Raw genomic sequence first — 15,563 nt, forward strand, 5'->3', positions numbered from 1 at the left:
CCTCGCCGAGCCCTGCCGACGGCCCGGCTGCGCCTCGGTGCGGGCTGCTCTGGTCTGAGCTCGGTTTTCACCGTGCGCAGCTCCGTTGAGCTCAGTGAGAAAAAGATGCTGGATCCTGAAGTCCGGGTTTAAAGATCTAGCCGCAGGGTTCCGCTGCAGTGGGTAAACTCTGATCCCTTTCTAGCGCTCCTGAATACTTGTTTTCCCCATTCTTTCTGGCTTTTGTAGCATTAGTGATGAATCCTGTGAATTCGGTCTGCTTCATGAACCCAGTTCGAAATGTATCGTCTGGATGCATCCATGATTACATTAGGAACTGTTGTAGAGCTTCAGCAAATAATGTCCTGTTTTAAGGCAAAAGGAGGAGTGCTGCTTGACAAAGCTGGGAATCCTCACCTGCTCACCAGCCAATTTTTAGTGTCCCATTTTGTATGAGTAATTTATTTGCCAAGGGAGAATTCCTAATTTTCTAAACAGGAAGAAAAGAATAGAAGTCAGGAGATCTTTTGTTGTGTTACAGTAGATTCCTCTTTATTTGATTTTGCTCTTACTAACCTATTCCTGACTCACATGTATTTTGGTTGTTTGTATATTAGAAATACAGTTTGGGAGAGGTGTCTTTTATAGCTGACATGCATCCTGCTCAAGAGTGACACAGTTTTCAGAGTGTGATTTAAAATGTATGCTAATTTGCAAGTAATTTAGGAAACTACTAAAGAGACAAAGTAATGAATGGTTTTCTGAAAATAATAATTTCTTTTTAACTGCATCAAGCCTTTGAAGCTATAATTTGAGACCCTAATGTTTGCAGTAAGTACTGCTGTAGTTGAACAAAAAAATTGTTTTGAGCTTTAAGGCATTATTTAAACTTATAGAAGTTTTGTTTGTACTTTCTAAGACAATTCAAATCTAGAATAATGATTGAATCAAGCTATTTGTGGTAATCATTCCTCTTTTTAATTTCAAGTGGATGGTTATTCCTACTTTTGTTAGTAATATTTTACAAACAGTTAACCTTATACTTGATTCCAGGAAGTAACAGATTTTCGTCGGTACTGGGTTGCTTTGTCCTCCGTAGTCTCAAATCATACATAAAGTAACGTTAATGATTCAGTAGATCCAGTGCCAGAGGCAGTATGCTGCTCCAGGAACACTTTGTCTGAGTGATAAAAGCAGAGGTGTTCATTATTTCTGTTTAGTAAAGGATCTTGGTAGTTTTTGTAAGCGAAATTGTTTGCCCTGATATCTTAACTGAATTGTAAGTCTGAAGTGTGCATTTTTCGACGGAAACTGTGGATGCCCAATGGCAGAGATCGCGTATGTTGTTGTGTGTTGTTAAAAGCTGCCTCGTCTCCCGTCTGGTAATGCTCGCTCCCTCGTACTGCTGCGGTTGGTACAACCAACCTCGGGTACCGCCGAGGCCTGCCGTGCCTGCTGGGCCGCAGTAGAGAAGGGGGATTAGTAAGCAGGTTCATTGTATTTATGTATGAGCGTTTGGTTAAGCAAATACAGTGCAAGTGTTGTGGAATCAAGCCAATAATTAGGAAAGTACTTTCTGTGCCCCTTTGGAATGCAGTATGTTGTATAGAATATAATGTTAGCATGACAGTATTTCTTACTTAAACAGTTAGTCCCACCAGTTTTTTTTTTTCTACCTTGTGGGTATATGGTATTTCATAAGTATTGTAGCAAATACCTGGATATTTATTTTTTAATCTGAAATACTGTTTTTTAATGCTGAATACACATAGACAACACATGTAGTCTTTCTTATTTTTCTAGATTTCTGAGTGATGAATCAGAGCAGATAGCTCATCATGAAGAAGTTAACCGACTATCTTCTCCCTACTTCAAAAAATATGATACTTGAACRTGGACAAACTATTGATCAAAGTCTTGGAAAAGAGCTAGAAAATCTGATTATAGTTCAGTTAAATGGACTGTATCTAAAGAATGTGGAACATTTGCAATATTGTTTTTCACTTAAAATATGCATCCTGTCAAATAATTTYATTACAAATATTGATTCACTTGTGTGTTGTCCTCATTTAGTTGAACTGGATCTCCATGGAAATCAGGTAAATAATGATGGTTTATGAAGAAGCATGAGCTATGTTAGTCTTTAAACTTAAGTATTTGCATTCCTTGGGTGCAATATATATTTCAAATGAAGTATGATTTATTTACGGAGGAAGCTTTTCTGATTTGATATATTCTGTTTTTATTAAGAACTGGGAGTTACATTTTTGCTTCACACAATTAAATGGGAATTTTGCCATTAGTGAGAATGAGACAAGCGTTTTTTCCCATGACTACCCTGCTGTTTTTAAGAAAGCATTTTATACAAGTGAGTTTCAGTTTCTGAGGTCTCCCTTCATTTTTATAACTTAATGGAAGTGATGATGGTTACATCATCAGTTAGTTACGTGTGAGTTCACAAGTTTTTCAGCATTCAAATGGATATAGGATTTGGCTGAAGAGCTATAGTATGAAGTAGAATTCTTTGCTGTACATACAAATGATAAAATAACTTCTCATTGTTTTGTTTTAAATCATGTATATAGATAATAGGAAAATTCTATATGACAGTTTATATATTGTAACCTGGTGAGGATGTATTGTTCTTAATGTGTGTTGAAGTGCTTCATTTGTGTGGTTTTAAGTGCTTAAAACAGCTCATCTGCTGCTTCCTCTATCCCTGAACTCACTCCTAAGTTTTTTTTTTGGTAGATATCTGGTATGTATTTTCCAGTTCTCAGTTTTAATCTATTGCTCCCCTTAAAGTTACGATAAAAATGTATTTTTTTTTTATTCGTAGGGAAGTCTGTTTTCCTGGGATTATATATATTATGTAATGATAATAATGGCTGTGCCATGTGTCGGTGGGAATCTCACCACTGATCACCCTTTCACTTCATGGAACGAAAGCTGAACTTTAATCTACAGTTTAAGATTTGTTCTTCTGAGTTTCATGTGTTGGACATGAGACAGAACAAACTACAAGAAGAAAAATACTGCAGTCCTATTTAGAAGAGCCTAACCCCAAATTCCAATCTAATGGATGATTTGCGGTAACTTCAGTTTTGTAAGATGTGTAAACAGAGGTGGCTTTGTAATGAATCCCTCAAAAGAGTGCTCTGTTTTTATTAGTTACAGTGACACCAGTTACATGTTTAGTACGGTCATCATGCAGTAATGAGATCAGATTCAGGCCTAGCCCTTGTCTAGTCAAGAAATTTGCTTCTATTTATTCCAGTACTTAGTTGGCTGTATATGATGTTTTATAATCCTAGGTGTTTAAAAAATACATTTTTGAGGGATGAATTTTCATTGTTATTTCAGATACAGCATCTACCAGGTCCAGTGTTTTGGGAAGGCATGAAGGAATTAAATCTACTGTATCTTCACGATAATGGAATTGGAGAACTGGATGATGTGCATGCATTATCTTGCTGTCCTAATCTGATAGGCCTCACCTTGTTTGACACTCCACTGAGCCTGAAAATAGCCTATAGGCATAGTGTTGTTAACAGCATTTTCTCTCTCAAAGCATTGGATTACTATGTAATTTCTGATGAGGAAATTATTGAGGGATGGAAACTTCCTGAAAGATATAAATCATTTTGCCACTGTCTTTTCCTTGATTTCTGCCCTGTTGCTAGAAAGGTAAGCCATTTCATAGCAGCTGGTTTTCTAAAAGGTTGAGTTGTGAGTTTTCTTTTTTTAATTGCATGGCTCTTGTTTGATTAGCACTTCATTAATACAGTATTTTATTGAACTATATTATGATTAGGGATCATTACCGAAACTGTATTTGACTCTTACTGCATAATATTTTTAGTGTGATGTAGTGAAATTGTATGGTATCTTTTTTTCAGAATGAAACAGTTATATATTGGAAAGAATGCTTAACTGAAAATATACAGATACTAAAGTCCCCAATAATTTTTCCTTTATGTTTGTACTGTTCGGTGCATCCTTTCATTAAAAGACGTAACATCATAAGTGACCTTTTTGTGTATGTCAAAATTAATTTAGCTTCCCACTTTGAATGATTTGCGGAGCCATCAAGCTGGGCTGTAGTCATGCAGCCCTCCTTTTAGAAACAAAGAAATGGTTCGTGCTTTTTGGGGTGTGCCTAGAGCAGTGTGCCCGTGCAGCAGCACTGACAGTGGCCGCTGATGAAAGTGGTCAGCCCTGCTGGACCAGCAGGCAGCCGTCCTGGCGAGGCCGATGCGCGGAGCTTCGTTAAATTTCTGTAACTCCACGACTTTGTCTTGAGGTCTCTCCAGGATGTCTTCATACTTAAATAGGCTAGGGCATTTCTCTGCCTCTGAGGTCAGCTGGCACACAAAGGAAAGTTTTAGAAACATTGCTTAAAACCTCATTTCTGCTTACTTAGTAAGACAGTAAATGCGTAGATGTAGACAAATAAGAAGCCGTATTATATTACCTTCCTGGATTTCCTTCCGGTTCAGTACCATGTTGTCCAGAGTCTTACSATGCGTTTACTTGTCTTTTTTATAGAAGTCTTCTAGCATACCTTTACTCACCTTGGCTAGATCTGCAGCTAAACGAAATTCTTCTTTCTAACTACAAAACTGTACTAATTTATTTTCCTGTGTATTCAAGGCTTCCTGTTTTTTTTGTAAAATGTCCCCATTTACTCTCACTGTGAGTCCTTTCTAAACATTTTTATTGTCATTTCTGTTACTTTGTCCTTGGGGAATCCAAGTTCTCTGGCTGAAAGCAGATAGGGAAAAATTCATTCTCCTACCTCTAGCCATTCTCTGAGCCTAGTAGTTATTGTAAAGTATTTTCCATTTTTGTTGGCCAGTGGGCATGTTGTAATTTTTCATCAAAACTAAGTGCATGGAAATGTTTCATGGTAAAGCGATTTTTTAAATTCCTAATGTTAATCAAAATCTATAACTTAAATACAGGCAGGATCTCACCTTACGTTTTGCTATTCGGACATTTCATATGCTGTTGTAAACTGATTGTTGCCTTGATGGCTAAGGATAGCAAAGACACTACATAAAAACATCTAAACTATCTTTTTAAATTGCTGCCTGTATTTTGTGAATGGCAACACTTTATTTAATTTTACTCAGATTCCTTTTGAGCACATGGATAATTTCAAGGACCTGTTAATAATCAATCATTATTCTATTTGTAGAGTTTGCACTATACTAATAATTTAAAAAGAAATAATTGTTTAGATTTTCAGCTTTAAAAACAGAAGTTAAAAGTAAAAGGATTGAAAAATCATGTACATAGAATAGACCATACTTTGGTTTTAGTTATAGCAGATTTTGATTTTCTAGGGTCTGTAAATTTACTACCATTGTATGATATGAAAATGTCTGTTATTTGTTTTCCTCAAAATAAGATAATGTGAGAGAATACCTCAAAATAAAAATACACAATAACTGTACTGTAAACCAAAATTTTAGATCTGAGCAATTTTGAACATGGATATTTTTAAATTCTCTCTGACTTTTTATGTCAGAGTGCAGTCTTTAAATTAAGATTGAGGACCAGACCAGTGCTTCATTTATTCACAATTTTTATTGAAGTAATAATGCAACCAGTTGCTACACAAGAGAATGCATAATAGCCAATAGCTATCTCTTTGTAGTAAAAAATTAGCGCATTAATGACAACCAGAAATGGAAGTAATACTATGATCATATTATGTGGAGTGACATGTGCAGCTTCTGTCTATCCTGGTGAGAGATACTGAATAAAGTACAAACAAAAAAGGACTTCCAGCCTTTTTAACTTAAAAAAAGTGCAAGATTCTGGAGAAATGGATACAAGAGTTGTAGAGCAGTACATGAAAGAATTCCTGAAAAGTGGGCTTTGGCTTAGGACAGGTAGCTTTCATGGATGATCATTGATGTTCATGAACTACTCATTTCTAAAGTGTGAAGACATGGGAGGAGTCCCCCAAACAAGATACCTGAGAACTGCTAAACACACTTGAGAAACATCGGCCTGAATTTAGCTGCTGTGCAGTGCCGCCACAGAAATGTGTATTTTTCTTCTCATAGCATACAGTTATTTTTCTTACTTACGATCTTCAAATTGTTCAGTATTACTATATATCTACTAATATGACTAAACCACCCATACCTCGTAAACTTTTGATTTAAGAAACATTCCAAACTACAAATTAATATATTTCTGTAGTACTTTACTTCACTGTTTTAGAAACCTCTCTTAGTTAAACAGCTTTCCATAAATTCCATGAATAAATGATCAAAAATACTTTTATCTTCTTCATTCTCTTTACTGATGKTTTCTGCATCTGAATGTCTGTAAGTTCTCCTCTACAACAGAAAATGGCAGATGTTGTTTTGGGTCAGATCCTTGGAGTTTTTTTGTATAAACAGTTCTAAAAACTGGAGCCTATAGATGAGAAGAAACCTTATGCTTCTTGTTAAATTAAAAAAACACTTTTTCTTTTCTTGAAGATGAGCTAAACCCTACGGAAGAGTAATTTGTGCTGTGTTTTACATTGAATATACACGCAATAAAAATAATCTGATTTTTATAGTGTTTTAACATTTCAGTCATAACAATTATTCATTAAAATAACTATAAATGCATATGTTTGATAACTGTATTGAATAAATATTTTTTTCATTGTTCTATATTCACTAGTAAAAATAGTGCTTTAATAACCTTTATCTGTAAATTGAGAAGGCAAATAGCTTTCCTGCGAAGTAAAAGGAGAAACATTTCTGGGGTAGGAGGATAGTATCCTACACAACTGTTGCAATGTGTTTTATATGAGAAAGATACTACTTAGAATTGAATTTTTAGTCCAATTTCAGTAATGACAGAAAGATTTACTCTGCTTAAATTTTTCTTTCATGAAAGTGCCTGATGCTCCTTTGGATCTTCAGGTATGAGGTGAAATCTAAAATAATCTCTTTTAAATCTGTGTCTTGAAAATTATGTATGATAGAAATATGGATTTTAGGGCAGATTGTATTCAACAGATTTTTCATCTGAATTCATGCAGGAAGGAAATGCTGAAGAGGCATTAAGTCGGGTAAAAGATGTCATTTCAAAAATCAATCGTGTTTTAGCACACCATTCACCAATCATAATTGTTCAAAGATGGATAAGAGGATATTTAACTAGAAGAAGACTTGGGTATGTGTTTTTTTTAATTTAATTTACTTCAAGAAAAGAGTTTTTTCAAGAAAGCCGGTTTTAGCATAGTTGTGCTTTAGTATAGTCCTAATCGTTTTTATAGACTGTAAATACTAGGGATTTCAGCCATTACTGAGGACATCACAAGCACTGTACCTATTGGTATTTTGATAGCAACGATGATATTGGGTGTTACAATATTAGAACTGTATATGCTGCATTCAACAAGATATTTGTCCTTGAGAGTGAATTCTTGTAGTTTCGGCATTTCTTTACTAATATATTTAGTTTAATAGGTTAATGGGTGAGTAGCAGAAAACAAGTACTATAGATAGCATTTCTACTGCAGATAAAATTACTACTGCATTATTATTTTGTTTTCATTTTCTCTTGCATTATTTAGAAGTTGATTGTATTTCCTTGTGAAGATAAAAAAAGTCTTCATTTTCATGTAAAACTGTCCATACATTTTAACTACAAGAGCAATTACTCCAATAGCAATGATAAGGAGAAGATTTTTGATATTTATATTGTAGAATATTCAGTTGGATGACTATATCAAAAAGTATGTATTTTGAGTTTGCTGTTTCTTCATATTATAATGCTGAAATTATTTACAAGAATTATTCAGACTTAACACATTTTTACTATTTGGTGAGGTATTCGATAATACACGATACTGTCAAGAGTTAGCTGAGTTATAGCTGTTCTATCTTTTGCAAATAGGGTTCTAAAGTGGAAGAAGCTTATGAAAATTCATGCTCACTATACTCTTTCTGTAAGTTAAGAATGGAATAAGAATCGAATTAAAACATTTATTCTTCAATTGACAAGATAGGCTATTTTAGGAGAGCAGAGGATGCCCTAGCAAATCTTGCAATTGTTTGATTTATCTAGAGAAAGGTGACATTGTTTTTTTTTTTTTTTTTTTTTTTTTTTTAAGAAAAGCTAAGTCATAGTAGGATACATTTTTCCTGAACTCTGAATAGGTAAATTGAAGAATCTACTTCTAAGAGGAACAGTTCGCCTTAGGTAGTCACAACTGTTGCACAAATACACACCCATGAAAGGTCTGATTAAAAAAATAAAAGCAACCCTTCATTTGAAGGGAATACTGCTAGATGTTAACATATCTGTATAGTTCTGATAAATGACATCTTTCACAAATAGAGCAGTTCTTAGTTTTGTAGCTGATCACTGAAATATTAGTCAGAAATATTCACTGGCTGCTGAGATGAAAGGTCATAACTTCATTCTTGAAAGGTTTTTTTTCACAGACTTTCTTTCTTGCATGATGTGTGTTACTAGGTTGCTAAACCGATAGTAGACCAGAGGGCCAGGAGCCAGGTGTTGCGGCACTTCTGTTGTATCATTCTGGTTAATTGTTGCACTTCAATGTGTTTTAGTTTTCTCTCTCTCACCTGAAAAATTAGGATAAACTTGAGAAAAAAAAATATAATCTAAGAGGAATGTATGTTATTGAAAGAATCAGATGCTCTAAGGGCAGGTTCATCCATTTTTGTAATAAATTGTACTGATTTACTGAATTGTTTTTCTCTCATTTGGCAAATTAATTGTTATTTTGATAACAGATGCAATACAGATGCAATTCTGTTCATTGAACTGTTTTTTCATTCTTGCCCTTTTTTGATAAATCTGTATACTTTTTCTTAACTCCATAGGGCACATGGTTTATTCTGTGTGCATTTCTCTTCAGCTTGTACATGSAAGTGTGACAATTTGTAGAATTCGCTACTGTACTTGTGTCCTTGGAATGGARTCATTTTGTTGGACCTACACGTTTTGACATTTTAACATATAGTTGCTCTCTTCGTACTTTCATGAAATAGGTTGTTTTCTTACCGTCTTCTAGAATCAGGGTATACCTTACAGTTTTCATTTACCATCTCTACTGTCTAGTATAAGCATATATTAATAGAACATCAAAGTGTTATTATACTTCAAGGGAGGAGATTTCCCTTATATAAATGTGTAGATTATATTGTCAAAAATACATTTATCCTTGCAAAGTGCATCTTCAAATTCAGGAATCTACAAAAAGATGAAGTACATCATACAGAATTTACTTATTTTAATTCTCACAAACTTTGGTAAGCTGAAATATACAAAAGACAATGGAAAGTACAGAAGTATATCTGGAATGAAAAAGAGTTCTCATGAACAAATGAAGCAGCAATGCAGAAGAATGCCTGTGAAGCAGGGAGAGTATAAAATAATTTGACTTTATTCAACATAGTCAATAAAAGATTAGCTTTGAGGGCAGATTACTTTTCTCCGTGTCTTTCCTCCCCAGAATGGGTGGTGGGTGTAAACGAAGCCTCAGCTTGGTTATCTTGGTTTTAATTTTTACAGAACTGTGGTTTAAGTGTAAAAGAATCGATTTTGGCCTTAGCCTTTCCATGGTGACAAGTAAGGTCTGTAAACGTTGCTCCGCGTAGGTGGTTGTTGGTGCTTTTAAGTGATGTGATGTTTGTCCTGCATGTGTGTAAAGGCTCTGACAGCGGAGTTTTCAGGGGCAAGGCGTGCCTGTTGGGTCTTGTGAACATGTCCCTTTTCTCCGTTGTTGCTGCGGTTGCTTGTTTCAGCGGTGGCGGGAGACGCTGCTGAGAGCAGGACCCGGGGCGGTGCCGGGCAGGGTGCGAGGCTGCGCAGACGGACCCTGCGAGCCCGGTGCTCGCCGGCGCCGTCCCGTGCGCCCAGAAATGGATCCTTCCATACGCCCGTCCTTTCATCAGGAGTGGGTRTTGATTAGGGTATGTGCACACACTCACACACTCACTCACGTATTTTTAAAGGGTCTCTTTGGTGCTTGTATTTTCCCAGCTCACATTCCTTTCCTGAGAATCATTCTTTTCTTTGTATTCCGTCCATCAGAATAGTAATCAAGACAGACACAGGATCAYGATGTTATTTTTCTTGCTATTGATCCTCCTATTTCAGTTTATCTCAGTGATATTTTAATCTATTTTTAGATAGTGAATTAAAAAAAAAGACAAAAGTTCTGAGCTCCAATGATAGTTTTGTTGAACCACTAAGCTTCTGAAGAGTGGCAGTTTCTGTGTTATTTTGAAAGGTGAAGTTTTTCTTTTGGGAAAGTAACATTTTCTTTCTCCAACTACGTAGTTAGAAACAACTTGAAAACATAAGCAGTGCAGTTTGCGGAGTGGCATGCTGTGCTTGCAGGAGAGCTGGTGGAGCTGTTGTAGGCCACGGTGTCACAGCTGGGCCGTCAGCCTGGGCTGTCTCGAGAACCTGGTAAARATGCACTTGGCTTCTTCCGTGGTTCCCAGAAGCTGTGCTGGAAATGGTTGTAGCAAGTTTTTGCTCATGCTGTTTGGTACCCAGTGTTTGAAGAGTCTCAGTATTCATCAGCAGAGATAGGCTACTCTAGCTTCCTAACTAGCTCCATCTTTTAAAAATGTATTTTAGGTGTATGGGGGRAAAAAAGCTTGAATGAAGAAATACTGTGTCCAGAATTTTCTGTTCTGCTGTAGTGGGTCACGTGATTTTCCTTGTTATTTCGTGTAATTCCTTTGTTAGGGTAACCATTGTGTCCTAGTGATCCAGAAGAAAAACAGTTCATGGTTTATATTAGCTCATTATTAATAACATGGAGAATAAAGCCTRTCATCACAATTTGGCTAGAAAACAACTACTATAAAAGGTCTGTAGTAATGTCTAATGAGATTTTTACTACACAGATGCCATTAGAATGTTAAAATAAAATCTAAACTTCTGGCAGATGCTTTCCCACTGCAGTATGCTTTAAAGTGAGTTTGCCACAGAGAACTTCCCACAACATTGGTGTGTATATGTTGCAGGTGAATGAATGCAAGTTGCTCAGGACCCTGTTATGACTAGCAAAGTGTGAACAAAAAGAAGCACATGTCCTGGTTTTCTTACTGGTGCTTGAGTTGTGYTTATTTAGAGATGTTCGTAAGTCCAGGACTTACTTTAGCTAGCTGCCTCTTTTTACATGCTTTATTAGCTTCATTCTTCTATCAGTTCAGATGTCAGTAATTCTGTAATAGATGTTCCTTTTCTGCCATTTAATACATTCACATATTGTTCTTACATTTTTAGCTGTATGTTTTCTTCTGCAGTTATTTTCTTCCATGATCTAAGCAGCTCACTTTGCTCTTCATTTATTATTCTGTAGAAATTTGAGATTCATTTATACTGAATAAAATAATTGTACTCCTTTCTTTCCCCATTTATAACATGCCTTCTGGAGTTAAACAAATGTTTTTGATGATGAACACATACTGTGAAATAGTTGTTCATATTGACTAATAACACACTTCTGATAATGTTCATACTGAAAGCAATGGGACTGCTCAAGTCATGAGCCTTCTATAATGAAATAAGCCTTTACCTTAGTTATGCTTTTGTCTTACACTACTTCATTTTAGCCTGATTTTTCAGTTTTCCCATCTCTAGGGAAAGCCATTGCAGTCTGTGTAGTCTCCCTTCCTTAAAAACCTGTAGTGAATCTTTGATTATTTTGTTCACACCTCCGTGAATAGTTTTCAGTTCTACTGAATCCTTTGGGATGGCCAGCACTCTGCAGGATGAGTGTACCGGGGGGTGTCCTGGGATTGGCACAGCCACATAATGTGCTGTTTTGGGGTTCTTTTCTACTTCCCTCATAATTCCATCATTTGTTTTGAATTTTTGTTTGAGAGTTCTGAACAGTGAACTGACTTTTCATAATTGTCTGTCAAAACTCAGGAATCTCTTTTCAGACTGGAAATAGGTAGTTCAGAGCCCCATATTATGTACTTAAAGCTCTGATTTTTTTTTTTTTTTTTTGATGTTCGTCACTCTGCATTTATTAGTACTGAATGTTTATTTAATATTTTATTGTCATTCCATATCATGAGATCTTTCTGTAACTCTTTGCAGTTGACCTTTTCTGTTATTACCCTGAATATACTAGTATAATGTAGAATAACAGTGTATGACAACAAGCTTTGTCATCTATCTTTTTTCAGTCATTAATGAATRTGTTGAACAAGACAGGCTTTCACTATGATCTCTGAAATGCCACTGGTGATCTTTTGCCAGATCAATCATTTTTTACCCTTCATTTCCTCTTTTATAGTTAGTTAGTTAAAGCTGAGTTCTTTTAAACTCTTTACATGTACACTATTTGTTTCTAGTTATTTGTTTCTACTTTTTTTCCCTGACTTTTGTAAAGCCACATGTCAGTACTTGAATTATAACAGATCTTCAAGTGCACCCAAGAGCTAGAACTGAAAACTGAAATGGTTAGGCTTCTTGCATACCGTGGTGGAAGTAGTGAAATTATAACATGATGCATTTACAGGACAGATAACACAAGAACTACTATGCAATGCAAGACTGTAGGTCAAAATACACTACTTTGCAGAAAATTCTGGCCACTGTGTCAGAGTCATATACTGGAGAAATTTGTAGGTGTTGCCAGTTCTGTGGCAGTTCTGTCCGCTCCCTGCGGAGCATCWGAGTTAGTTCTGTGTTGCAAAGGTGACAGTGAAGTCAGAAACCTGCRCAACAACGTGGTATCTCTCCCACGAGGCACTCTGTGTGGGGTGGATAGGAAGCAGTGGAGAGAGGTGGAGGAACAAGCAGTAAGTCAGAAGAGTAAATAGAAGAATTAACGGAGGTAGGATTAGAGAGAGCACGAAAGGAACTGTGGGATGAAAGCCAGAGAAGGTAGGAGAGCCTGGCATAGAAACAAAACCAGTAATACCAACCGTAGGAGGCGAAACTCGGAAGGGTAGAATGGAGAGCGGAATGTACAGTACAGCCTGGTGCAAAGCAGAAATCGGAGGATGGTTTATCATACACCTTTGAATTGGTGAGCGGCTAGGAACCAAAGGATGAAAGGAGAAAAATGATACTTTGCTTTATTATTTTGTTGGGAGATTGTGTATTCTGATAAGATTCAAAGAAGGATATTTGCTTAATACTTTCCTGATGTATCTGGTGTTTGATATGAAATCCTCCAGAAAGATTCAAGCAGCATGACTGTTGACTAATTATCTGGGGATCTTAGAACAGCAGGATTAAACACAGTCACTGCCATAGTGTCAAAGCGTGCGCRTTTTTCTGACTTCTACTCAAAACATGCTGGCTTATTTATTCCAGTATAGTGTCAGTGCTGTTATTTATTACAAAGCAAAAAGACGTGTTTTGCAGAATTGTATGTGCAAGTCCTGTGTTGCCATTCTGGAAGATAAGTACATGCAAGTGATTCAATGCCCTGATCGTTTCCAGAGGGGAGACAAGTAGCTGTAATTCCTAAACACAGCTGTACTCTTAAACATGTTCAAAGCATGGGCCTTTAAAATTTTTGTCCTTCGTGGTTGTGCATTTTACAGGTTATTAATGCCATTTTGCATATTACCATTAAAACTTCAGTGTCTCCGTAATTGCTTGAAAACTGTTTCATTAGTATGTTAATATGAAGTCTTTTGTAGATAATGTTTTGTCAGTCTTTTTAAGGTACTGTATGTTGCATTTTAAAAACTATATACTTATTCTTTGTACTTACWGAGTAATTACTGTGACTAGTCAGGGTTTCCTTGAAATTTGAAGATCACTTCCAGACAGTCTTTAATTTGATTAAACTCTTGTTATATTAGGCTAGAGTTAAATCTTTCAGGACAAAAAAATCGATCTTTTTATAAAAATAATAATCCTAATTTTTATTTCTGATATATTAATATCAATGTCTACGGTTAAATAAAGAATACGGTTAAATAAGTTAATTTAGAATCACTGATGCCTCTTCAGTAAAAAACTGAAATTTAAATTGAACCAAAAATGAATGTTTTTCAATATTGTGTCTTTATCAATTACTAGTGCCAGGTGCTTTAGAAGATTAAGAAAACTCATGAAAAATGAAATTCTAGAATTTACCTCATTTTTATATGCTAAAGCATATGAAAACATATGTAAACATTCGAAATCYATGAAACTACATGTTTAACACTTTTTATGTGAAAAGCCTGTTTTTAAGGTATTGTGCCCGTGGTATAAGGGGGTGTTACTCCAGAGCTTGCTCTGGGCAGCCCGCGGGAGCTGTGGGTGGGCGCGGGGCTCCGGGCAGCGCTTCGCTCTGGTCTCTGCCGGTGTAGTGTGCGCGGAGGAGCTGCCTGCGCGGTGCTAGCTGTGCCCCTCGGGAGCTCCCGCTCCCTGCCCGCCGCCGCCTCCTCGTCCTCCTCCTCCTCCTCGTCCTCCTCCTCCTCGTCCTCCTCCTCCTCGTCCTCCTCCTCTTCGTCCTCCTCCTCCTCCTCCTCGTCCTCCTCCTCGCAGCAGCCCTCCCCGCGCAGCGCGCGCCCCTCTGTACTCCTCCTGCGCTGTGTCCCTCACCCTGGCTTTTTACTTAGGAGTCAACGTCTAGAACAGTGTGTACGGGGAAGAGCGGCAAGGCAGGAGAGGGACGAGATGACTTCTGGAAAGGAACGAAGGTCTCTGTATCAGCATCTGTATTCACTGCGGGATACTGCCAGATTTACTTGAAAGGCACCGTATCCGAGCAGTTAATTTCTAAGATCATATTTTTTAAAGAGAGTGGGGTACACCAGGTATGAGTTATATGCATAAGAATAGGCAACATGCTTATGTCTCTTTATGTGTACTTGTATTTACTTTAGTCTTTATTTTTAATCTTCATTTGAACAGTTATTTATGCCTTAAGTCATTTCCCTTTTCTCCCACCACACCTTTTCTAGTTGGTGTAATCAGAAATGAACAGTATCCTTGATGATAGGATCTTGGTGATCTAAAAGGGTTTTTTTTTGCCTTTTTGTTTTGCTTGGCACTCATTTATTACGTATTTTTATTAGTCCTGCACATTTAAATTGTTTTCCAATGATGTTCCATTGCTACAGCAATTTGCTTTCATGATTTTACTAATATTTTAGAAACCAATGAAGTTTATCAGTAAGTCAAAATATCCCTTTAAATATGCACCGCTTTGTATTTATCAACACTGAATTTCATCTACTGTTATTTGTTCATTTACTTACTTTCTTCATTAGTTTCCTCTAAAGGTCCTCTAGACTTTACTGTCCCATTTAGTTTCATGACGTGCACTTTTTGCCATGAAATAGTAGTTAAAGATGACTAATAAGTCCTCGTTAGGCTTCAGGAGARTGTGCTTTGTATCAGCCATGTTCGTTAATATGCTGGCGGTTCCAGCAGGGGACTAGGAGGCATTTTTCTTTCTGCTCAGAAACTGCGCTGCTTTGTCTCCRATGTTTGGAGTTCTTAGTTTTGATCATTTCGTTTGGTCCTGAAATAGGTCTCACTGTTGGTCTCTCATTTGCAGAATTACTGCTGATGCCCTAGAAAGAAGTTACTTTTACTGTATACTGGCGTTTCTG

The 15,563-nt window shown here is 36.6% G+C and overlaps 1 protein-coding gene across 6 annotated transcripts in view; it reads left to right on the forward strand.

Annotated features, from left to right (window-relative positions):
- The first annotated feature begins 6 nt into the window (after positions 1 to 6).
- The window catches only part of LRRIQ3 (leucine rich repeats and IQ motif containing 3), a 36,943-nt gene continuing 21,386 nt past the window's right edge, over positions 7 to 15,563 (forward strand). For 2 of the 6 annotated variants that reach the window (XM_085309827.1, XM_085309830.1), the window contains exons 1-4: positions 7 to 162; positions 1,783 to 2,078; positions 3,343 to 3,666; positions 7,034 to 7,167. In XM_085309827.1, the coding sequence (XP_085165953.1) occupies positions 1,818 to 2,078; positions 3,343 to 3,666; positions 7,034 to 7,167 (719 nt within the window). In that variant the 5' untranslated portion in view covers positions 7 to 162; positions 1,783 to 1,817. The other 4 variants (XM_085309833.1, XM_085309829.1, XM_085309832.1 and 1 more) reach the window with 4 other exon arrangements.

This window comes from Rhea americana, unplaced genomic scaffold, assembly GCF_003343005.1.
Source record: "Rhea americana isolate MKP2758 unplaced genomic scaffold, rheAme1 scaffold_304, whole genome shotgun sequence".
Lineage (NCBI taxonomy): Eukaryota > Metazoa > Chordata > Aves > Rheiformes > Rheidae > Rhea > Rhea americana.